Source organism: Danio rerio, chromosome 4 (assembly GCF_052040795.2).
Source record: "Danio rerio strain M-AB ecotype USA chromosome 4, GRCz13ab, whole genome shotgun sequence".
NCBI lineage: Eukaryota > Metazoa > Chordata > Actinopteri > Cypriniformes > Danionidae > Danio > Danio rerio.
Window position 1 is genome coordinate 17,860,878 of NC_141024.2, and position 23,908 is coordinate 17,884,785.

A 23,908-nucleotide genomic window follows, 5' to 3' on the forward strand; every position below is an offset into this window, starting at 1 on the left:
ATAGCTGCAATCTTTAAATTAATGAACAACACAATCAGTTTGAAGGAATATACTAATGCTAATAAGCTTCAGTAGAAATCAGATTACTTTGGCATTCTTTGTTGAATTTCCTAGAAATACCACCTAAACAATAGTTATAACAATAATAATATAAGTGTAGGCTACTGAATGTAAATCATCAACCACATAGATATACGTATAACAATATCTATGTTTGTTTTAATTGCGCAAGTACAATATAACAGCTTATAAAGTGTATAAAGCAGCGATAGCCAAAATAGGGCCTACGTGCCAAAGTTGGCCCATGGTAACCTTTGATTTGGCCCGCCATCCAATCTGAATTAGAATGCCTTCAATAGAGATTGTCATTTCTAATTTAACATAACCATTGTTGAGCTACAAAAAAGTCAGCTGAAATGAAATGTTTCATTTTAATGTTGTGCATGAACATTTTTAAAAATGTTACTCGAAGATAGAAAGCAATACATGTGAAGTTTATTTATAAACTAATTTTGAGAGGATCACGTGCTTATGATTGAACACGGCTGGTCTTGCATTAGCTATGTATGATCCACCAATCAGACGATTCCTAACCCACTATAAAGAGCCAGGTTTTTTCACTACAGTCATCTTCGATTAAAAGAATCCTCCCTTCCACCCCTACCTCTCCACATTTCCCTTCACAGAGCGGCAGGGCGGCCCAGTGGCTGGCACTGTTGCATTGCAGTGGGAAGTCACTGGTTCTATTCCTTTATCAGGACTGCTGTTGTTTCTGTGCAATCATTTTAGCCATCAACTCTTATCAAGGGGAGTTATCGAGATCTACCTGAGCTCAAAGCTTCCCTCTCGCCCTGCAAACGGGAGGGAGCCCAGGGCTCAAGGACCTTTTGGGCTCAGGGCTCTCTCCCGGGACAGCATGCCAAACTTGCTTACAATTAATCATCAGCTAAGTATGAACTCTTGAAAAGACATCGACGAGCAAATCAAGGCAAAGGCAGGTTAAGCTTGATTAGTGTATTTAGCATTGAACACCATTGTGTTCTAAATGTATTTGTTTATGTTTTTATTGTAAGAATTTCTTAATAAAATGTTAAAAAAAATTACTTATTTATTAAAAATTACTTATTAAAAATTATTATTAATATCATTGAAGTATTTTTTCTATTTATTTTTCAATATTAATAAATTAGGAAATTACCCTGATAAGAAAAAGTTTGGGCACCCGTGGTCAAAAGTGTTTGAGTAGGCACCAAAATTGTAATATACTGTTAATAAAAGGATATTACAAATAATTAATTATACATTTATCCAGCTTATGTTTTATGCAGTGGATTCCCTTCCAGCTATATATATATATATATATATATATATATATATATATACATACATACATACATACATACATACATACATACATACATACATTCATTCATATATATTTATATATATATATATATATATATATATATATATATATATATATATATATATATATATATATATATATATATATGTGTGTGTGTGTGTGTGTGTGTGTGTGTGTGTGTGTGTGTGTGTGTGTGTGTGTGTGTGTGTGTGTAAAGCTGGAAGGGCATCCACTGCGTAACACATAAGCTGGATAAGTTGGTGGTTGGTGGTTCATTCCGCTGTGGCAACCCCAATTTAATAAAGGGACTATGGCTGAAAAGAAAATTAATGAATGAATTAATAAATAATGAACTAAATAAATAAATGTTTGATGTTTGCTTTGGCATTATAGGGATTTTGGTGAGTGCGTGCGTATGTAGGCTGTGCATATGTATGTCGCAGTTGATTGACAGGTGTCAATAAGTATTACTTCAGAATAAAAATATATATTTTCATTTGTTTAAAAGGTGTTAGCGTAAGGCATTTAACTCGAGCTGCGTAATCATATACCACTTTAGGATACTTTTTACAGACTCTAAAACAAGAACGTTAGGTTTTGTTAATTATTTTATCTCAGCTGTTTTATTGAGGCACGGCATTTCTATATAAATGTATTTTAAAATATATGTTACCCTTTTAAAATTTACAGCAGCTATAATACCAGCACTGACAGATAAGTCAGCTGAGAATATAGAGCGGTGATAAAAAAGACACCGTACAAATTACGCACGGCAGTCGGTCTGAATTCAACTTCTGTCCCTCTCTAAAAACTCACCACTTTCTCAACCTCTCATATTCGCTTTCATTCTGCAGTGCAATCTTTTCTGCTGTTAGTGAGTCCTAGAAAGATCCAAATTCGAGCCTATTCTAAGAAACAGATGACGTTATTTGACAGGGTGCCCAAAATCCTTAATGAGTAACTTAGCAAGCGGAGAAGGCAAATGCTGCCCCAGCTGTTTCCTGTTGAAAATGTCTCTGTAATGTAGATAAATGTGAGGGATTTTCTCTCCAAATCCGTCTCCTGTTCGCTAAATCTCACTTCTCCACAACGAGCCTGCGCAATGGAACAAAGTCGGAATATTGAGATGTGACATTGCCCGCATCTCATCCTCTTTCTCGCTTTTTAATGACTTCAAACAAGTTCATTTTTGCTGGGCTTTTGCTGGAGACCCAAAGGGATGTCTAGCGGTCATTTCTTCCAGGGGCATTGGTGTGATGTCTTTAAGGTAACTTAACCTATTTCCTTTCAGAGCAAATAGACACTTTGGACTTACCATTATGGCTTTAATTTTTCACTAAAGCAGTATTTTAGATAAAAACTGAATGATATTTGAAGACAATTTGCGCTCACATTTAAATATGAGCAATGACTACTCTGCGTCTTTACGCATTAGTCAGTGCATGCAAAAGTATTTCACGTTAAAGATCTGACAGCTGCAGTCTATTATGGCAAACTTTTCAGACTTACGACAGATTGCATGATGTGTATGGTGAGTCATATCATGATGCACCAGGGAGTTCATTTGCGCAGTGCACTAGTCACCAACTTGTATATCCAGTCCTTTAAAAGTAAATATTGCTGAGTCGACATGATTAAGGGCTAGGACTGAAGGTTTTGCTGCGTACTTGTGCGTTGCGCATTATATTCTCTTTATTATGTAAAGTGCTTCCTCTTTGGGTTTGGCGGCTTTGCAGCTTTCCAGTTCCACCTCACGTATATGTAGGTGAACCACAGTTTTATCCAAACCCCCAAAAATGCATGCTTTACAAAAGCGCTCTTCTTTTACCGGACACTTGGTTCAAGCAGCAGTGTCCTATTGGCACGAGCGAGAACCAGGCGCTTCAAAGCGCGCGCTGGAGACATTTCCGCGCGCGTTTGTGGAGAAGTGTTCCGAAATAACGCGCTGCTTTAGCGAGATTGTGTGCGGATGGAGGAGTAAAGAATATCTGATAGGGAAACACAATTAAAGTAAATGCACGCGCTCAAAAGTGCACTCTATGCATAGACAGGTGCATTTGATCAGATTTGGTATTTTATTTTTTAATCAGTAGAATATCCAGACACCTGCCTTTGCATGATGTTAGACGTGTAAAAGCAGATGAATGACAGTAATAAATGTGCAGATGATAGACAGTGAAATACAGCATATATGGGGGAAACATGCATGAAGAATAAAAAGTGAGGAAGAAAATTAATTAAAAAATAATAATAATGAATGTCAATAAAATTGCATACTGTCCTTAGTTTTTTTTTTCAGCGTGTGATTGTAATGTGTTTGTGGTTTGCCTCTCTCTGGGATGCAGTGTACCATGCGCTGTCTCCCGAGTACCCACACCCTCTCACTGGTGCTGTGCGTCCTCGCGTTGACTCCCGCGACTCTGGAGGCGGGGCCGGAGACGCTGTGCGGGGCGGAGCTTGTAGACACGCTGCAGTTTGTGTGTGGAGACAGGGGCTTTTATTTCAGTAAGTGCACTTTTTATTTATTCATCAACTGCATCATCTCTCTCTCTCTCTCTCTCTCTCTCTCTCTCTCTCTCTCTCTCTCTCTCTCTCTCTCTAGTTCCCCACGCACTAATGCGCCACTCATGAATAAGAAAAGCATCCTTTTTTACGTCTTGCTGTCCAGTTTTTCAAGTATTGCCCTTTTTCTGTTTGCTTAATTAGTTTCAGTTTGATTGGGTAAAATGTTTACAATCAAATCAATCTAATTTAACCTAACACTTTACTTGTCAATCAATGCTTCTGGTCTTATACATGATTCATCATGGCCATAAATTTGTATATTTATAGGGTACTGTGTAAAAATGGAAACGTTTTTTCTTTGCGTGTGCAGAAAGAATAGGAACACTGTATTATGCACTCATTTCCATGTCAGTAGGTGGCGATGTAACATCTGCTCACGTGTGGTCCAGCAGTTATCAATTATTTAATTTTTTAAAATGTTGCAGGTATGACAGGACTGTTTTCGCAAAGTCATTTTTGTAACTTGTAGTTGCGCAGAGAATATTGTCCTGGCATTTTCAAAAATTTGCTTTGGGAAGCCCAGATCTAGTTTTCAGGCCCTCAAAAAAATAGTGTGAATCATTGCCCAGAATGCATAAAAACTTGAGGTTCTAGTAGACGTAATTTGTCAGTTCTTAATACAGTTCCCACTTTTTATTATCAAAACAATTTTCAAAATGAAAAAGAATAGATATCAGATTCAATCTTAGATATGTCATAATTTAACCAAAAAAAAAGTTTACATTATTGCAAGGTGAGGTGTTGCAATGCCAAAGAGGCAGCTGAGAGAAATGTGGCAGCTGACTGATGCTGGTGTATTACAGTTAAAGAAGATCAGCCAGATGCTTTGCTCCCAAAATGAGGTTGCTGGAATTTGGCGGACACAAGTAGGCAGGGCGAATAAATGTAGTGCACATCTTATTTCCAACTGAGTACGGGGGACTACCCAAAGAAAACCATTCTGGATCCTAGACTTACATCTCTCTTTTTCCACAAGCCATGAGAACTGCTGAGTCTTGGGTTATCCCAATCAGCTTTAGGCAGAAAGTTTCAGGAGCTCTTGAGCTTGTTTGCTTTTTATACTTATTCATATACTTTACCTATCTTGATTGTGCATTACTAAATTGTTATCTGTAATATGTGTTTGGCAGGGTTGTGCTTACTAATAATGAGAACTTACTGTACAACACTTTGACAAACACAATAAAACAAAGCATAATTTCAATTCCATAGGAAATATTCAAATTTATATTTTTTACCCCAAACATTAAATATACAACCCTTAAATGTTACTTAAACACATTTTCTTCTGTGCAAAACAAAAGTAGATATTTAGATAAATGTGCAGACCGCTCCATATTTTTTGCTGAAAATCCCAAAATGTTTCTTCAGCCAAATCAAGTTACAATACATGTTGACAATATTTCTAATAGACACAATGCTGATATTACACCTTCGTGGTATTGTATGTATTAGTTTAGCAGAATATTTTACTGAAATCTAATGCAAATGTATTTATACATTCATATAACTACGCTACCAGACCAACTCACACTTAAATTGCTTGTGAGTGATCACAGAAAGACTTTAACCATTTTAAATTATGGTTTACACTTGGCAGCCTATTGAAACAGCTGCTAATAAGGGATCTATGTGGTTTGAGCATTGACAAGTTTTCTGTTTCTATACTATCTGCGGTGTTCACTTGCAGAATAAATGTCAAAATGTTCATTTTTTAGGTGAACTGTATCATGAGGAAACATGAAATATTATACTGGATATATTTTATAGCAATATTTAATTTCTAATCTTAGATTGTTCCTGTCGTCCTGTAAAATCAATTGCCCCTGTCTATGACATCTGATTTCAGTGGTCCAACTGAGGCCAGTTACATAAAGTGCAGCTATTCTGTTTTTAAGTTTTCCATATATATATTCTATCTTTGTAAATTACCTGATGAGATATTTACGAAGTGCAAATGTCTCAAGGAAGCATGAGAGTCTCAGGCCACCGATAATGACGTATGAAGTGATTATTTTGACAAGTGGACAGAACCCGCACCGAGACACTTTTTATTCACTTACTTTAACAGCGAAGCAAGATTGAACTTCAAGTTAGAGTTGACATTTTAAGTTTCCAGTCAACAACATTTGAGCTTTTAGTGGTCACAAAGGAGCTGGCTGGATCGCTCATGGCTGTCAATGGCCATGTGTTTGTTTTGTCAGTACAGAGCCCAAAATAAATACGTTTATGCTAATCTGAACTTTCCGTGAAATTATTGCATCAGTGTGACAGGTTCGGTGAAGAGCAAATAGACGATTTTATACAGATCATTTGACTTTGACCTAGTATGCATTATAAAACCTTACAGAATGTCATTTGTACCCTGACGGTTGCATCGTTTTAACAGGTATTATGTAGTATGTAACCACTTAAATCACTTTTAAATCGACATTAACCAACCAACCTCAAACAATTAAGATTGATATAATCAGCATTGTATTTATTGACAAAGTACGCGAATAACCTTGTCACAATACTTCATTACCTCAATATAAAAGTGAAATACTGCGCTTTGGCAATTTTTTATGGAAACAAAATGTGGCTTTTTGAAGACCCTAGAGGAAGACACAGAAGAAGATGAAACTGACAATGCAGTCAGTTTTTCCAATTGTTAGTCTGACCTAGAAATCCTAGCCTGTCTCAGCGGCAGTTTCATCCCAGATTGTCTTGGGTTATTGGAAAAGAGTGGGACTCCGGAACGAGTGACGCAGAGCTGGAGCACATCATCCAGTTTATTTCAAAGGGCACTGCATGGCCAGGAGTGTTTGTGTTGACTCAAAGCTGTCCTTTCCCTCCATGGTTCAACTCTAGTCCTTTGCAGCAAAGCACCTCTGACGTCTGCCAACAGTCTGTGCGTGTAGCTCATGATGCATTCCCATTCCCCAGACACAAACACATCGGGAATGTGGAAAGTTTTGGCTCCAAAATGCGCTGCAAATTCACAGTTTGTCCAGAAGTGGGTGCAAGTCTCCTCTCACACGTTTGGAAGGACCTGACACCATGAGATGACAGGTGAACATGTGCTAATCGTGAATCTTAAAGGAATTATACTACATTTGAGTGAGGAAGTTCTCCCTTATGGATTAACGCCTGAAGGGCATCAGAAAAAGAAAATATTGGACTCTTCCACTTGCCTTCCTAACAAAAAAGGAAGCTTTCAAATAGGGCACATTACTTTTGTAACTGATACTTTCAGTTACTGGTGCATTGTATTTTTTTCTAATAACCTTTTTTTCTTGGAATAGCCACTTAAATTGTTAAAAATGAAGGAACTCCTATTTTATAATCCAGTATTACTGCTCATTGCATTAACACTAATGAAACAGTAGTAAAATATTAGTAATATTTCACATTTCTGTATTGTTAATAACATTGCTGCTGCACCAGCACTAAACAACTATACAGCAAGGCAAATAAACTAATACACATACAGTGCATCCAGAAAGTATTCATAGCACTTCACTTTACACATTTTTTATATTTATTTATTTCCTCAAAATTCTACACACAATACCCCATAATGACTTTATTATTTTTTTTTATTAATTGTTACAAATGTATTAAAAATAAAAAACCTGAAGTATTCACAGCCTTTGCTCAATACTTTGTTGATGCACCTTTGGCAGCAATTACAGGCTCAAGTCTTTTTGAAAATGATGCCAAAAGCTTGGCACACCTTTCATTAAGAATTTTTGCCCGTACTGCCATTTTTAGATCTCTCCAGAGATGTTCAATAGGATTTAGGTCTGGGCTTTGGCTGGGCCAATCAAGGACATTCACCGAGTTGTTGTGAACGCCTCAGTAAACATTGTCATTATGGGGTATTGTGTGTAGAATTTTGAGGAAACAAATGAATTTATCCCCTTTTGGAATAAGGCTGTAACATAAAAAAGTGAAACTCTTTGAATACTTTCTGGATACACTGTGTCAAAAATAACTTTTATTTTTAACCCTAATTCGGACCTTCTTTATGGAAAAGTCTGCTGTTAAGAATCTTTCAATAAAGTTGGTCAGAAAACAACCTGTAATTTGATTGACTAGCATCAACGCAAAGGAATTATTAACTATTTTATATAACCATTACATGGGTAAATTGACTAAATGATCCATAAAAAAACTATTCACAAACAACTGTCTATAAAATCATTACTTATGGTTTGCAACACACAATATGGTTTGCTGTCAGATTGAGTACAGGTGATTGCTTTAACTGAAGCTTGCAGTAACAAATCTGCAGACAAATGCCCTCAAAAAGAAAATTGTGTAATCCTCTGACATGATCTAGGACGACATTAAAAATGAACGATCTACTTGTTCCTGACAGTGGGATCCTTCTGAAGTCTGTACAGGGATGCAAACAAGATGTTTGAAGTGGGCACGTCAAAGCAAAAGTTCGATTTGTCAGCAAACTTAAGCATCTGGTGAATGGCAGAAACTGAATTTGCATCTATATACAGTACCAAATTCAGTGTTTGTTATTAATAGCAATGATTATAAATGGATCTATTTGCCTTTGACAACGCTTGACAGTCTAATCTGGTGCAGGAAAGTGATTGAATGCCAGTGAGCGGAGTCTATTTATAATGACAAGCAAATATATGTGTCATTGTTACATCATATGCGGATTCCAGTGCCCTCAACGTGCAAATATGATCATTTGAACAATATTATTAATTAGATAAAGCAGATCACAGGTCGTCGACTCTCAGCAGCAAAGAAACATCAAAACAGAAAGGAAGTTCTTACATGGACATCGATGATAGCACTACTTTTCGGTTTTCTTTGTCTGGCTTGATTATGTTTGAAGCAGCTGGAGAGAAGAACACATCAACAGCACACAGTCAGGCTTGGCTCTTTTCCTAGAGCAGCAGCGGATTATGGGGGATTACAGGATGATCAGGATGCCCTCTGCCCTCCTCCTGGCCCGCTGTTCTACTGGACATGAACACGTTGCAGAGGGCACTGGGTATTCTGGGTTCAGTACTTTTCGGGTGAGAAGAACATGCTTTTTATAGCACAAGCCCTTAGATTCAAGCTTTGTCTGTCTGATTTAAATGGCACAGAATACAGATTGATGTCTCATCAAAGCTGAACTACCATAAAGACTAAAGACTCACGGAGTCAAGATAATCTTAAATTAAAGTTGTATTTAAAAAGGTTAACGGAAAATTGACGTATTTTAATATGTAAGTACATCATTACCTTTACTCATTTTCAACATTTACGCCCACATATTGCTTGGACCTCACATGAAAAAGCTTAATGTATTTGATAAAATTATGAAACCATGTGATACTTTTATTTGAGATTTAGGTGCTTTCAAAAATTATTACTGCTGCTTGTTCAAACTACCTGTTAAAATGAGCTGAAACAACACAATTCTTGTAATTTCTTTGGCAAATTTATTTGTTTTATGTTTAGCCCACTTAAATTTGTAAACCATTAACTTAAGCGTTTTGTGTTGGGACAATATAAAGAAATTGTGTTGGTCCAACTACCTGGTTCGGGGATTTGTAGTTTCCAGCATGATTTGCGTGGGATTGAATTAAGAGAGGGAAATGTTGACAACAAAAGTAATCTTAGATGTTTAAAGTTAAAAAGAAAGACTTGCTAGAGTTTAATCTTCACTTTAGTTTAAAGATTTAGAAGATTTTTATGTACCGCTTTGAGTTTTTAGATTACTACCTTGCAGAAGCAACCATGCTTTCGGAGTTGGCAGCTTAATTAGCAAAAATGCAGTTTGTTGCTTTGCTCAGTGAGCAATAACTGTCCTAAAATGAGTTCTGAGAGCAGTCTCGATCAACTGTATATGTAACTCATGTAATACGCTTAAAAATGGCTCTTAAGTTTATTTAGGATAACTTCAAATAAAACCTTAGAGACTTCAAAATGTACAACTCATAATAGTCATACATGATATTATAATATTGATATTATATTAATATTGATATTAAACATGATATTATAAGACCTGCTTTGAGTTTAAGTCAAATAAAAATACAAATGTATTTAAACTTTTGTTTGATAAAATCATGTTGGACCAACTCAATTGCATTTAATTAAATAGTTTTTTTAGTTGGTGCTAAACAAATTGATTTGATGGAAATCCTGCCCTTAATTAAATAGAGTTCATCCAGTGAGTTATTTTTTTTTTTGAGTGGATGTGTAATAGGGTCTATTAATATAAAGAGCTATCATTAAAACCTAGCCCAAGAGCCAGATTTTATGAAAAGATGCTGTTAATCAGAGATGCTCAACCCTGTTCCTGGAGATCTGCCTTCCTGCAGAGTTCAGCTCCCACCATAATCAAATACAACTAAACCAACTAAGTAGAATCCTAAGGATAATTAATGGCAGGTCTGTTTGATAAGTTTGCAGCTAAACTCTGCAGGAAGGTAGATCTGCAGGAACAGGGTTGGCTCCATTGATCAACTACTCAAATCAATAAAAATAAATTAACTTGTATCTTAATGACATGTAAATATATTGCCATATATGATAAATGTACAAACATTTAAAATTGTATATTCGTTTTTTAAATATGAATTTGAAATACATTTATAGTTCTTATGTGACTAAATAAACAATTGAAATAATTTAATTCATTTAAACATTTTACTGTCTTGTCTTAAACATACTAAAAGAGAAACTAAAAATAAATTAAAATCTTTAAATAGTACATGTTTAATATAATTTAATAAAATAAAATGTAATAAAAATGTTTAAATAATAATTTAATGATAATAACACAATAATAATATACCTCTAAAATTACTATATCTAACTTAAACAAAGAACACTCATATCTAAATTAAAATAGAATACATTGCTTTATAAGATATATACTGTACTTACCATACACACATCTTTCAGCATATCACTGTGGAAAAAAACATTTCAAAACATTTTGACAAACACTACTTGGCTGTTGACAACCTTTAAACACCACAAACAGTTCCATTTCAATCCTTACTGCTTGCTGGAGCCAACAAATCTTGAAGAGTAAACAGAGGCAAAGGGAACCATGAAACAAAACAAAAAAGAATTATTGGAAGGAAACTTCATCTCACTATAAACTCTTTGTGGTGCCATTGATAAAGAGGTAGTTTCCAGGACTATAGCAGCTTTCATAGTCCTCAGTGAATAGTAAACTTCCTGACACTATGCAGGCAGCGTATGGCAGCAGCTTCAAGAACTCCCTGTTCTTCAATAACAAGAGCATGGCTATAAAAGTCAGCTTCTTTCCAGCGGCTTTCCTGGAATGTACATGTTCTGATGCGCCTGTATGGTTGGAAGCAAAGGTGTCTAGCCCAAGGTGTTGGGACACAGCCTTGCTTTTGTACTGAAGCATATGGCATTGGTCTTATTTACAGTCAGTACTTTTACATGGACAACAATGTTTTCTGCCATCATCTGCTAAAAACCTGTTCGATTTTCTTGCTTCTGTTGAACATAGAAGAAGGTATTTGGAATTTAGCTGGAAAACTGTATCTATTGTCTTGCTTTGCTTTTCTTACCATGCAAGTTGAGGGTTACAGGTTTTAAATATTTTTCAAAATGTCTTGTTTTGAATTCTCAACAGAAGAAAGAAATTCATAAATGTTTGGAAGCACTCGAGCTTAAGTAAATAGTAGGTAGTTTTCAATTTTGGATGAAATACCCCTATAATATGAATAAGACAGTACTGTGATTAATGGTCAATGTATACAGAGATGTTTAATTACTTTAATTCGACTAAAGTTATACTTGAAATAAACACCAATTGAATTAAGACCTGTGAAATACTCCTATTTTAGTCACAAACTGTCCAAAAACTTTCCAACAGCGAGCGGTTGTGCACATCTAAAACATCTGACAAAACGGACTTTAGACTGCAAACTGATTTAATAATGTATAACAAAACTAAAGGAATATTTGCTTTCTACAATAATAACGTCTCAGAAATGCCATTAAATGTTAAAAACATTGGTTAAAAATGTACATTTAAACACCAAATGACACCTAAACGGAGCTCAGCTGTTTGAAGTAGAATGCACAGGATTGTGGAATATAAAAGTCAGTGAAGGACATGTGTATGCTACCTTCTGAGTTAAATGATAATGAATGAAGGCATCTCCCAAGACAGAACAATTGGTGTAGAATTTGGATTCGTACTTGCCCTGCTGTCTTCTCACATTGAATTGATGCTTCTGAAGACAGAATTTTAGAGCTTACAGACAGGCCCTATTACTGTTGTGTAGGACTTTTTCCTACATTTTGCGACACAGTTAATCAGACTGCAAAAAAAACTATTAAAAAGAAATTGACTTTGTGCCTGAATCTGTTGTATTAAAGTAAAACTTAAAGTGGAACATCTAATAACAAAGACGAATTTTATGTTGATATGTGAAATTCTTCAGGGAATGTCAGTGACATCTCCTGGGGAAGTAATAATGTGTGAGTAAGCAATTAATGTAAAATAATATGTATAACTGGTAAAAGGAATATTTGAAAAGCATGTAGCGTAAATACAATCATAATATTGTCTTATTCCGAATAAGCTAATCACTTGATCACTAATGTCCATGTAGATGTAATGGGAATGTGCTTTGCCTAGGTTTCACAGCTCGCTCACGTTGTTATGAATGGGGGAAGGGATTCAAGACTGCAGCAATCTTCAATAAAAGCATGACCTAATCTGTGGACAATTTATATGGATAAAGAAAAACACAAAAGGCTGTTGCTAATCTGCTCATACTGATAGAAAGAAAAACAGGTCTGCAGACCAGTGCTGCTTCATGGCTGATCTAGCAATAATACCTTATTTTAGGATTACAACTTTGACCTCTTAAAATACAGCACTTCAAATCTCTGAAAAACCCATTTAAACCGATTACACTGCATTATGAGAGCTGCTGTTGTTGTTTATTGCACCTGTTCCATTCGAATGTTTTTCCTGAAGAGTCATATGAGCTATCTTGAGCAAAATGTAGGGGAGGTTTTGTTTAGTAAGGGATTAGAAAATCATCTAGAAAACAATCGGTTTAAAAACGGAATCTGCTGATTCTGAGAAGACAATTTGATTTTTAGATGTCAACTGTGATAACAAACAATGAGCATCTTTGGCAGAGCTTTATTGCAGGCACAGAATGGTGAAAACAACAGAGGGAATTCAACAGGGGTTGGATCTAAACACAGCTTTATTAGAGTTGTCATGCAGGCAAAGGTCAAAACAGGAGCAAGCAGTCATATACTGTAAGTAGGGATGGCTGAAGTGAAACTAATGTTTTGACGGGGCGTCGAGATTCCGAACCGCAGATGTTTCAAAATGCTGCTCTGAAACATTTTAAAACACCTAGGTCACATGAATAAACTGATTCAAAACATTGGCAACTACACAAGCACTCAGATAGTTGGTGAATCTGTGTTTGATTTGCAGGGTTGGAAACAAAATCTTCCGTAGCCAAGTGGACCATGCATGGGTATAATACAACTTAATGTCTTTTATTAATGTAGATTTTTTAATGACCAAAACAACAAATATTTATTCACAAAGAGTTCATTCGGATGTCAGACTTATATTAAAACAAAACACACAAGAATGGAGCAAAAAAAATAAAAAATTTTAAATGACTAATAACAATAATAAATAATAGGTGCTTCATCCTGGATTCGAACCATTGCTAAATCAGATTGGTCACATGATTTCTCAGCACTCAACATCAGGTACAACTTAGATTCTCTATGTTATTTATCATGCCTTCTTGCGCAATTGTCTTATGTGGACGACCAGCCTCTTGAATAAGTAGGTGACGTTGTCAAGATATTCAATATTCTAGAAATCTCAGATTTTAAACAACCAACTTATCTTGCTCTGCATGGTTGAAAGGGTCATCCATTTGACCTTCATCTGGTTCACTTTAACTGGAAGGTTAGGCTGTTTTGGAGAGTTAATTAAGGAAATCACCACCAGGTGCTTAATTAACTGGAGGTATCTGAAAGTGTTTTCTTAATATATGTTTAAAACTCATTCAATTCTTATTCAATTCACCAGTACCACATGTCTTTGGACTGTGGGGGAAACCGGAGCACCCGGAGGATTTATATCACTTAAAATTGAATGTACTTTTAGTAAGCGTGCTATCTAAGTATTTAAGGACGTGTTTTCTATGAGTCAAATACAAGGCCGTCAGGTGTCAGAATGAGCAAATACAAATCTACCACTACAGTGTCTTACATAAATCTCCCAAGACTGCTCAGTCGTGTTTAAAGATTACAGCGCCCCCTAATCTCCCAGAAGCACTCAGCACCCAAGAGTCCAGCAATCTGCAGGGATGCATGTTTGTCAGAATTAGAGCACCTCTCTTTCCAAAACAACACTGTCAGAGTGCAGCAAGTGCAAAGCAGAACTTAATGCATTTTGTCAGCGCTGGCAGCCCTGTGAGCCAAGAGCTATTAACTCTGAAAGGGAAAGGCATTTCCTCCTTGTAAATGCCATATTAAATTATTATTATTATTTCATTTTGTAACAGGGAAAAGCCTATCGGAGCTATATTGCCCTAGGTGAGTGGTGACTTGTAAATGGAGAGTGGGAAATTTTGTTAAGCCCACCAGGAGATTGGCGACACAGAGAAAGAAACAGTAACTTAGTCAGGTGTCTAAGTGCTGCATTTAACATAAATTCGTTGTGTGGGTCCGGACGACTAAAATCTTGGATGCTCTAGTGGAAGTAGCCTAACCTCGTCGTTAAATATAATGTCTAGGATTGACCTCTTTGGCAGCACACAAAATATATTCCCAAGAGTCCGTTTCATTTTCATGTTCTTTCACATGGGTAATTATCACCTAGCAGTGGTAACAAATACTTAGGGAACAGTTCATGGTTCATCCTTGTCTTCTAGGAGCGCTGTTTTTTTACCTTTACTATGGTCAGATTTGGCCTCCCAAATGGACGGGCTATTTTAAAGATATCAGAGTTGAAACTGCAAAACGTGATATTCTCTACATTTGGGTCAGCTTGACCTCCATTTAACTGGGGTGCTTGCCAAAAAGGGTCTACTTTGTGCAAAGTGATACCCTGTAAATTTCACACAGAAGAAATTCAAGTCATTAACACGTCCATATATCTGAAAATTCATGGTTACTTTCTGGCTGCTACACTGAGCTATTTTAGTGGGCTCTTAGCCACAGGATACTACCGAAAGGTTTAGAGATTTAGCATTTTGGAGCGTGACCTTGTAGGCCATAATTGCTCCTCACAAGATGTTTCTAAGCCAAGAATAAAATGGATAAAGGGCTTGAACTTGATGTGATGACAGGCTTTATTTAATGTACCTGAGGCAGGACAGAATTTGAGCTCACCATTAAATAAAGGTCTTCCCTCACAGTGGAGATTTAGGAGTGCTTTCACTTTTCGTATGTGTATCAGATGTGCTCACTGTACAGAAATTGTACAAAAGATTATTTATGAGTGTTATTTTTATGTATCCAACAGGCAAACCGACAGGATATGGACCTAGTTCAAGAAGGTCACACAACCGTGGCATCGTGGACGAATGCTGCTTTCAAAGCTGTGAGCTACGGCGCCTCGAGATGTATTGTGCGCCTGTGAAGACAGGCAAATCTCCACGATCTCTACGAGCACAACGACACACAGATATTCCCAGGACACCAAAGGTGCTCATCCATGATTATGATCCTTTGCTAAGCCCTGACACTGTAATATATACTGTACTCAACAGTTATGGAGATATTACATGTTGATGAAAGCTCATTTTTAATCAGTCTTGCTTTCCAGTAATTATTATATCAAACTTATTATAGCAAAATGAATTAAAAGGTGGAGAACAGTAACTTAAAGCTCTGATAAAAAAGCAATGTTTTTTTCATTCTTTGCTTATGGATGCATTTAAAAGGCATTCTTATCAGCAAGATAAACACAAAGAAAATGACAAATGGAAGAACGTGGCAGTAAAGAAAGCTTCTGATTATAGCCATATGAATATATTTGCACAAGTTCTGCAAGTTGCTTTAGTCAGTATTGTTTTTAAAAGCTGGGCTTAGTGAAAGGTCGGCAGATTGTTTGACACAATTTTGTAAAACCATCTATTCAATCTATAAATAAATAATGGCATTTGCAATATTCACTGTTTGGCTTGTTATAGTTTATAACACTATTGGTTGTGTTCCTCTGCAGAAACCTATATCTGGGCATAGCCACTCTTCCTGTAAGGTAAGTTTTTACCCAATCAGACAGTTAGCTGTCATTAACTGTACCATATACACTACCTGACAAAAGTCTTGTCGTTGATCTTACTTGTAAGTGCAACAAATAATAACTTGACTTCTAGTTGATTATTTGGAAAAGTGGCAGAAGGTAGATTTTACCATGAATCATCTGTTGAACTGCATCCCAATCATCACAAATACTGCAGAAGACCTGGAACCCGCATGGACCCAAGATTCTCATACAAATCAGTCAAGTTTGGTGAAGAAAAAATCATGGTTTGGGGTTACGTTCAGTATGAGGGTGTGCGTGAGATCTGCAGAGTGGATGGCAACATCAACAGCCTGAGGTATCAGGACATTTGTGCTGCCCATTACATTACAAACCACAAGAGAGGGCAATTATTTAGCAGGATAGCGGTCCTTCTCATACTTCAGTCTCCACATCAAAGTTCCTGAAGGCGAAGAAGGTCAAGGTGCTCCAGGATTGGCTAGCTCAGTCACCAGACATGAACAATATTGAGCATGTCAGGGGTAAGATGAAGGAGGAGGCTTTAAAGATGAATCCAAAGAATCTTGATGAACTCTGGAAGTCTTGCAGGAACGCTTTCTTCGCCATTCCAGATGACTTTATTAATGAGTTATTTGAGTCATTGCAGAGATGGATGCAGTCCTCCAAGCTCATGGGAGTCATACACAATATTAATTCTTTTTCCACTGCACCATGACTTTATATTCTATACAGTACATTATTTCTGTTAAGTGACAAGTCTTTGGTCTAAGCAAAGTCAGACCTTACTATCCTAATTCAATAATTAAAAATCAAGGCATGATCATATTTTATTTTGGTAAAATAAGCATAATCTAGAGGCCTTTGCCTTTCAATTAAGCCACGTTTGATACCAAATGATCAACTAGAACTCAAATTATAATCTGTTCTTCTTAATACTTGAATAGGTGACAAGACTTTTGTCAGGTAGTGTATGTGCCTATTAATTATTGAATACTAAGTTTTAAAGTTCTGTGTATTTTCTGATATCGAGTAACTTGAGTGTCATGATTTTATAACAAATTCTAAATAGTTACATTTTGACTCCAAAACGACAATAATAAAAAAAGAAAAAAGCAATTCACACAAAACCTTCTGTCTTTTAGTTTTTTTGCACTAAAATTAAAGCTAACAGCAGCTAAATATTGACCAAAATCTTCCAGGAAGGAAATAGTGAAGTACAAACCAATCTTTTTGTTTAAATCTAATTGATCCAGTTTGTAACACCAGTCTGAAAGATTCATTCATGAATCAAACTTATCCCATACTCAAGTTTAACTCATTGAATCAAGAAACATTAATGAGAGAAATCCTTGTATAATAACTTAATATCTGGACTTTTTATCATACATAGACTTGTAATATCATGCAAACAACATGTTTTGATATGTGTGCAACTTTGCATAAATTTTAAAGCTTGAGAGCACCAGTCTCAAATGTAGTCACACATTCCTCCACATTTCTCCTTTTGTGTTGCTCTCAAAAAAGAAACTGTCTCATGCAGTATTGAAACGGGTGAGGAAATGATGACAGAATTTCCATTTTTGGATGAGCTATGCCTTTACCTCATCCCTTAGCGAATGATGCCAGTACACAGTGCTGCGATACATACATAAGGAAAAAAGCAGCTCTTCCCTCACCCTCGCTGCCCAAATGTGGGCCATCCTTTTAAGTGCTCTCAGTCGTCCTCTCTCGAAAAAGAAAACCATTAGCAAGTGAACTGCCTAAGTGGTTTTTGTGGTAGACCTGCATATGCTCTCCGCAGACATATTTCTGCACCCATACGTCATGCTCTGGAAGCTGAGTCTAAGGTCACCTTAGATGTCTGCACACTGAGTTCAGAGTCTGGCCCCTCATGCCGGCCATTCTCCTCCACTCCCTGCATGCGGTTTCATTCCCAGCTTAGCTTTCGTGAATTACACTTATTAATCTTGCTGCGGTGAAACCTTTGATGTGTTGCTTTGACAGTAGATTTCCTCAGCATTATGAAATAACACTCCGTTCACCAAACAGCTGTGTTGTTATGGGCAGCGACAGCCGTTCTGCTCTCCTTGGGTCAGCTTTCTGCGTTACTTCTCATCATCTGAATCGACATTTACTGCCTTTCTCTTTCTTACTTTTAGGAGGTTCATCAGAAGAACTCGAGCCGAGGAAACACAGGGGGCAGAAACTATCGCATGTAGAGGACAGCGGGAGGAATGAACTGAGAGAGACAAGAGAAACCGTTGGACAGCCGAAAAAAAGAGGGGAAGAAAGAAAGACTGGTTTTCTAGGAATGTGCTCCATTGCACTGTATTAAACTAAACAAACAAGCAAACAAAAAAGATACTGGACGTTTAAGCCCCATCTTAAGACAAACAAATCTGATGATTTCCATACACTGCACCAATACATACTGGTGAAAAAACAAAATTAGCTGCTATAAAAAGTCAACAATTTATCCTCCTTGTGTGAACTGTTACACTGAATGGATGGTGAAAGCTTTTTATAGTGGCAGTGCCCAAATATTGACCCTACTCTAGTTCTAAGGTTCATATTACACTGAATTCTGATGGACTGATACTGGAACTGAGGTAATAGGTGACTATTGGAGAATTTAATCGTCCCCACTCTTGTAAAGCTTATCACAATCCGGATCGAGCAGAAGAAAGTTGCAATATTTTACCTTGCAAACAAACTTTGTGGGCACATGCAAAATGTTCAAGCTCCATCGCCAAGAAAGGAATTCGCAATGAGATCATGGACCACGTTGACAAGAAAGGCTGTCTAGACAGTTTATACCAGATGGAACCCTTGCAAAACTGAACTGTGGCTGCACAGAGAGATGATGTATAAAATACAAATATTTTTTTTCTTATTTGATTCATTGTGCAAGACCAGATCAAAGGGGATTATTCAAAAGCCTTATGCAGACATGCTGAGGTGCTCTAGAGAACACATTTAGGACTGATAAAACATGACCTACATCCTTTTTTTCTTTAATTGTGTGTGAGGGATTTTTGCTTCTTTTTTAAAAAAAAATACTTGCAATTGCATGGTTTACCTTCTTTAGAAAATGGGAGGTGAAAGCCATTCACTCGAACAGTTATTCGCATGCATTTACACCAGTGTATCAGCACGCACACAGGAAAGACAGAAAAAGACAACAAAAACCACAAAAAAACTAGCAATTGTAATATATTAACAATAAGAAAACTGTAATCTGGTTCAGAATCAGCAATTGCTAGTTGTGGGAGGGAAGATCATCATGGGAAGATGCAGGTTTACATATTCATAACAAAAAAGCTGGCGACATGAGCCAGTCTGCAACTCACTCAATAGCTGTATAAAATGGTTTTAATCTTCCAAAAATGTAATTTGCTATCATTTATTGATTTTACTTTACTCTCTTATGGGTTTACTTGTAATATGATGACTCTTGTAGTCCATGCTCGTTTCTACTGGGAATTATTAAAAAGCATTTGAGATTATATGTTGTGAAATTGCACGGCCACATTTACCATTGCTCTGCGTAAAAACATAATCAGTGTTGTTCAATGGGAATCCACGAGATTTGTGCACACCGGATGATTTTCGCGCTTTTTTTCGTTCTAAACTCCTCCTGACGAAAAGGGCGCCATTTTGTACGCGTGAATACAGACGCGTAAAACATCACGCGTTAAAGCGTCATAAATTTCTCTTTTTTTTTTTTTTTTTGACGAACCACGTTGTCAACCAATATTGGCTCTTTTGTTCACGTGCATAGAGCTGTCGAAGTTACAGTAAACACCACTTGGTGGCGCTCAAATACTAATGACGAAGATGCAAGATGATAGTGGAGCTGCTCATTTAATTGGTGTCTGACACAACGTTTTTGTGTGATAAACGTGATAGTGACTGCAAAGTGTCTGGTTAATATGGAGAGGAGTTCCAGGTCAAATAGAATTCGATGGTGAGTAAATTTTTCCACTTAATATTATTTCATGGCATGTAAGTTAATGAAATACCATCCAAAGTCAGGAAGTGATTTTCGAAAATCGCCGACGATAAGCTTGAGCGAAAACCGTCCCGGTGTGCACGTACGAGCCTTGATATTGTCACAACAGTTAAGGCATAAAAAATATTTCATATGCAGATTTCACTCATATTTAAGTTGGTCACACACATTCACAGCACTGAATAACAAAATGCTGCTTGGTTTGAAAGTAACTTTTGTTTAATATAACATTCTGCATGCAATATTTCAACTAAATATAGCTCATGTGACCTTACTTTATTCCAAATAACTATTAAATGTTTGTTTCTCTCAAGCAGAAATGTGCTTAATGGGTGTGTTCACATTTTTTTTTTTTCAGTTTGGTTCATTTAGTTGAAATATTTAATTAAAGTATATTTCTAGTTTACATTGTGCTCACTCTGTCATTTTTAATGACATATGTATTTATATATTTTGTGGTGGAACTTACGAAACATCAAAAAGAATGCTGTGTGCTTGACTTATTACATTTTTTTTTTCAGTGGAGAAATCCTGAAAATCTTATATAATGTGTAACTGGATAAAAACAGCCCCAAGAATTTCTGTCCAAAACAAATGAAGATCTGCTGTAAGCATTCAGTCTTGTTTAAGGTCACATCTTGTAATACCAGATCTTATTTTTGTTTTGTTTTGATGTATATTGTCTACGACTTAGGTTGAAAGAGTTTGCTTTAAGATCCGATCGCAGCACTTTTATTCAAACTAAAGTTGGTTTTAACATGTCAAGTGTGAACACACCCTATTAGAGCAAAATTGATCAGTCAGCAACTTCAAATTTCGGCATTGCACAAAGCACAGAAGTGATTTAATGTATTTTTTTTTATTGCATTTATTTCTAAAGCATACATCTTGTTTCAAAAGACACAAGGGTCCATAAATAATAACAAGATTTCTGTTTTTTTGGGTGAACTCTTGCTCTACACCCCATTTTTAAAGCAGTTGTCAAGGGTTTTGAGTTATGATTTTCACAATCCTTCTGCATGGTGATTTCCTCTATTCTGACCCCAACAGACCACATCAACACACACTGTGTACTCTCTATCTATACTCAACCTATAGTAATCTTCGCAATCTCTATCCATAATTGTATGTGATGGCATCATATAGCGAAAGCATATAAAAGATCGACCCACTGTATATTGGTGCTATAATGTAGTTTGTTACTAGCAGGGGTCGGCTGAAAACATAGATGACTGCTTGAGAAGCTCAATGTTGGATGTCTTCCCTTTTGCACAGCCTTGTGGCCACCATTGTAATAATATTCTTCAGTTTTATTGGTAAGCGATTTCAATAGTTTAAGCAAGCGAAAGTATTTTTGTGAGAGTTGTGAGTACATGAGAAGAGGCCCGAGATGTTTAATTGCCTTTTTTTAATAATTGATATTTTTGAAGCGATGAAATCCCTATGTCAAATAACTTGACAGAGTACTGTGAACTGCAAATCTCCAAGATTTTGCCCATCACAAAGCAGCTTTTCATGCGCACTACATTTAATTTGACATCTTGGCACTGATTGAACAACTTAAAATAGTGTTAGTGTAATAAAAAGACAAGAAAGACTTTCTCCCCTCGAGTAATAACAGAGTTAAAGTACAGTTCAACCAGCTAGTAACAGTGTAACTTGGCTAACACTGTAAGAGCCTATTTAGAACCTCTTTTTTTTTTTTCACCTGCTTGTGTTTTTACATATCAATATATCTAGGGAGGTTTAATAGGAAAATTTCACCAACATTAAGCAATTATACTATTATTTATATTTTAAACAGAAGATGAATCATCTATAAACGAAATAAAACAAAAGGAAAGTGGGCATAAAGGCAAACGTCTGCTTTTGGCAACCTAATTTTGGCAATAGCCATCCAGAATATCTATTTAATGTGCACAAGATCTCTGGATGTAATAGTCTTCACGCAATACCAAAGACTTTGAATATTTGTTTAAATGTTTGTTGGTTATAGCTGTGTGGATAATATCACGGGCAGCACTAAAAATACTTCTTGAATTTTTGATTAGACACATATTGTTTCAGAAATATGCTTTTGTTGAAGTTTTTCTCTTAAAATGAATATAGATTTGCAGCACTTTGCTAGCATTTGATAGTTTTCGCATCACAACATAAATACAGAAACAGTATGAAATTATAAATATTAGAGGATTCTGGGCATTGATCATTAAAACCTTTTTTGATTGTGAGGCTTTCATTACTGGTGCTCAAATGCTTTCTGTACAAAATATGATAATACTGACAGATTGTTCACCGTTCCTGCTGAATAAACCACTTGTCAATACTGGAAGTGTCAAAGAGTGATTATTATAATGACAGGAACTATACACAGATGCGCTTTCTTTCAAAAACAGGAAGTCTATGCGGCATTGGTGGGAGGAACTGCTGGGGAGTATTTGATTGGACAAAAATATTTTAGTACAGGATGACTCATCAATATAGGTTTTTCTAGAAGAGAAAGACAGTTATGTCATCTCAGAGATAATAAATTTGGACTAAAAGCCTCCAAGCAGAAAAGCAATAGTCCTTGCGAATCATCTTGAATACTAAAAGGTAATAAAAGAGTAGCAATTGCCAAATCGTACATAATACCCTAAAACTGCTCGCTCACCGCATGACAAAGTGATACTTCCTAAAATATGACACGTTAAGCCAAGACAAACAAATCAGGTTGTGGCTGTACTGACAAGAAACCTGCACATTCAGCTCTTTGTAGGAGGTTCTCAGTGACAGGACAAAGCTCTCATATACTGTCAGCACATTTTAATGGAAATATCGTGGAACAATCAAGCCTTTTAATAGATAAATTGCCCACCTGGCTTGGGTTCAGCAGACATAATTTGAAATGTTGAGCAGGCTCTTGGCAGGTGTTGTCTTGGTCTTATTTTGAATATTTTTTTAATCCATTTTTCCTAATACCGAATCAATTATCATGCCCAATTAGACAAATTACAGTCTGTAAATTATTCTGGATTCTTTGCAAAACCAGAGAAACCAATAATTGAATAGCCTTTCTAAGAATTGTAGATTAGCCAAACTTGACCTCCAACTTGTTCTGCACAAAAAACACATTGCATACAATTCTGTGTAAAACACTTTCATTGTAAAGAAAGTTCACTCAAAAATTAAACTCTATTTCTAACTCCCATGCTCCTATTTGACTTTTTGTCAGAATGTTCCTGTTGCTCTTATTTATATATTGAGACCGAAAGGTGATCAGAGCTGTCAGGCTTCATAAATGTCATAAAAAAAGATTTTTGGAGCAGCGAACACTATGGTCATTATTTACTTCATTTAGAGAAAGTAATACTAAAATAAATCAAGCAATATTTTCTTCTAAACTTTCCTTACTTCTTCATGCTCCCTAGAAGTGGAAAATAATTATAAAAGATTGGGAAAAAAAATAGCCATTCTTTTATTTAGGTTGAATATTTTAAAACAAGATTAGAAAACAAGATCACAAAAAGCCACAATCACCTAATCTAATTATTAAATCATGCTTTTCAGAAAAACATTGTCGACCAAGAACAGAAATCTTCACTGTTCTAGTGACATTGTACTGACAACAGCAATGAACACTAGTCATACATTACATCTTGCAGTACCACCATTCCACATACAGTACCATCATGGAATGGTAACAGAGGACAGCTGTTTAAAAGCA

At 36.2% G+C, this 23,908-nt stretch overlaps 2 protein-coding genes across 3 annotated transcripts in view; both read left to right on the forward strand.

Annotated features, from left to right (window-relative positions):
- The first annotated feature begins 1,174 nt into the window (after positions 1–1,174).
- igf1 (insulin-like growth factor 1) lies at positions 1,175–22,528 on the forward strand. 2 transcript variants are annotated; one of them, XM_087245888.1, is made up of 6 exons: positions 1,175–1,327; positions 1,615–2,633; positions 3,712–3,871; positions 15,447–15,628; positions 16,149–16,184; positions 18,350–22,528. In XM_087245888.1, the coding sequence occupies exons 2-6, from the start codon at positions 2,586–2,588 to the stop codon at positions 18,407–18,409; spliced, it is 486 nt and encodes a 161-aa protein (XP_087102014.1). In that variant the 5' UTR covers positions 1,175–1,327; positions 1,615–2,585; the 3' UTR covers positions 18,410–22,528.
- The window catches only part of nup37 (nucleoporin 37), a gene marked incomplete at its 5' end in the record, with an annotated part of 42,730 nt that continues 38,727 nt past the window's right edge, over positions 19,906–23,908 (forward strand). The window contains 1 exon segment of the mRNA NM_001002619.1: positions 19,906–20,157.

Bases quoted from the DNA above. Each gene is read 5' to 3' on its own strand.
- igf1 (XM_087245888.1), top strand. From the start codon at position 2,586: ATGTCTAGCGGTCATTTCTTCCAGGGGCATTGGTGTGATGTCTTTAAG. The intron at 2,634-3,711 runs GTAACTTAACCT...TCTGGGATGCAG, and splicing joins ATTGGTGTGATGTCTTTAAG to TGTACCATGCGCTGTCTCCC. The intron at 3,872-15,446 runs GTAAGTGCACTT...TGTATCCAACAG, and splicing joins AGACAGGGGCTTTTATTTCA to GCAAACCGACAGGATATGGA.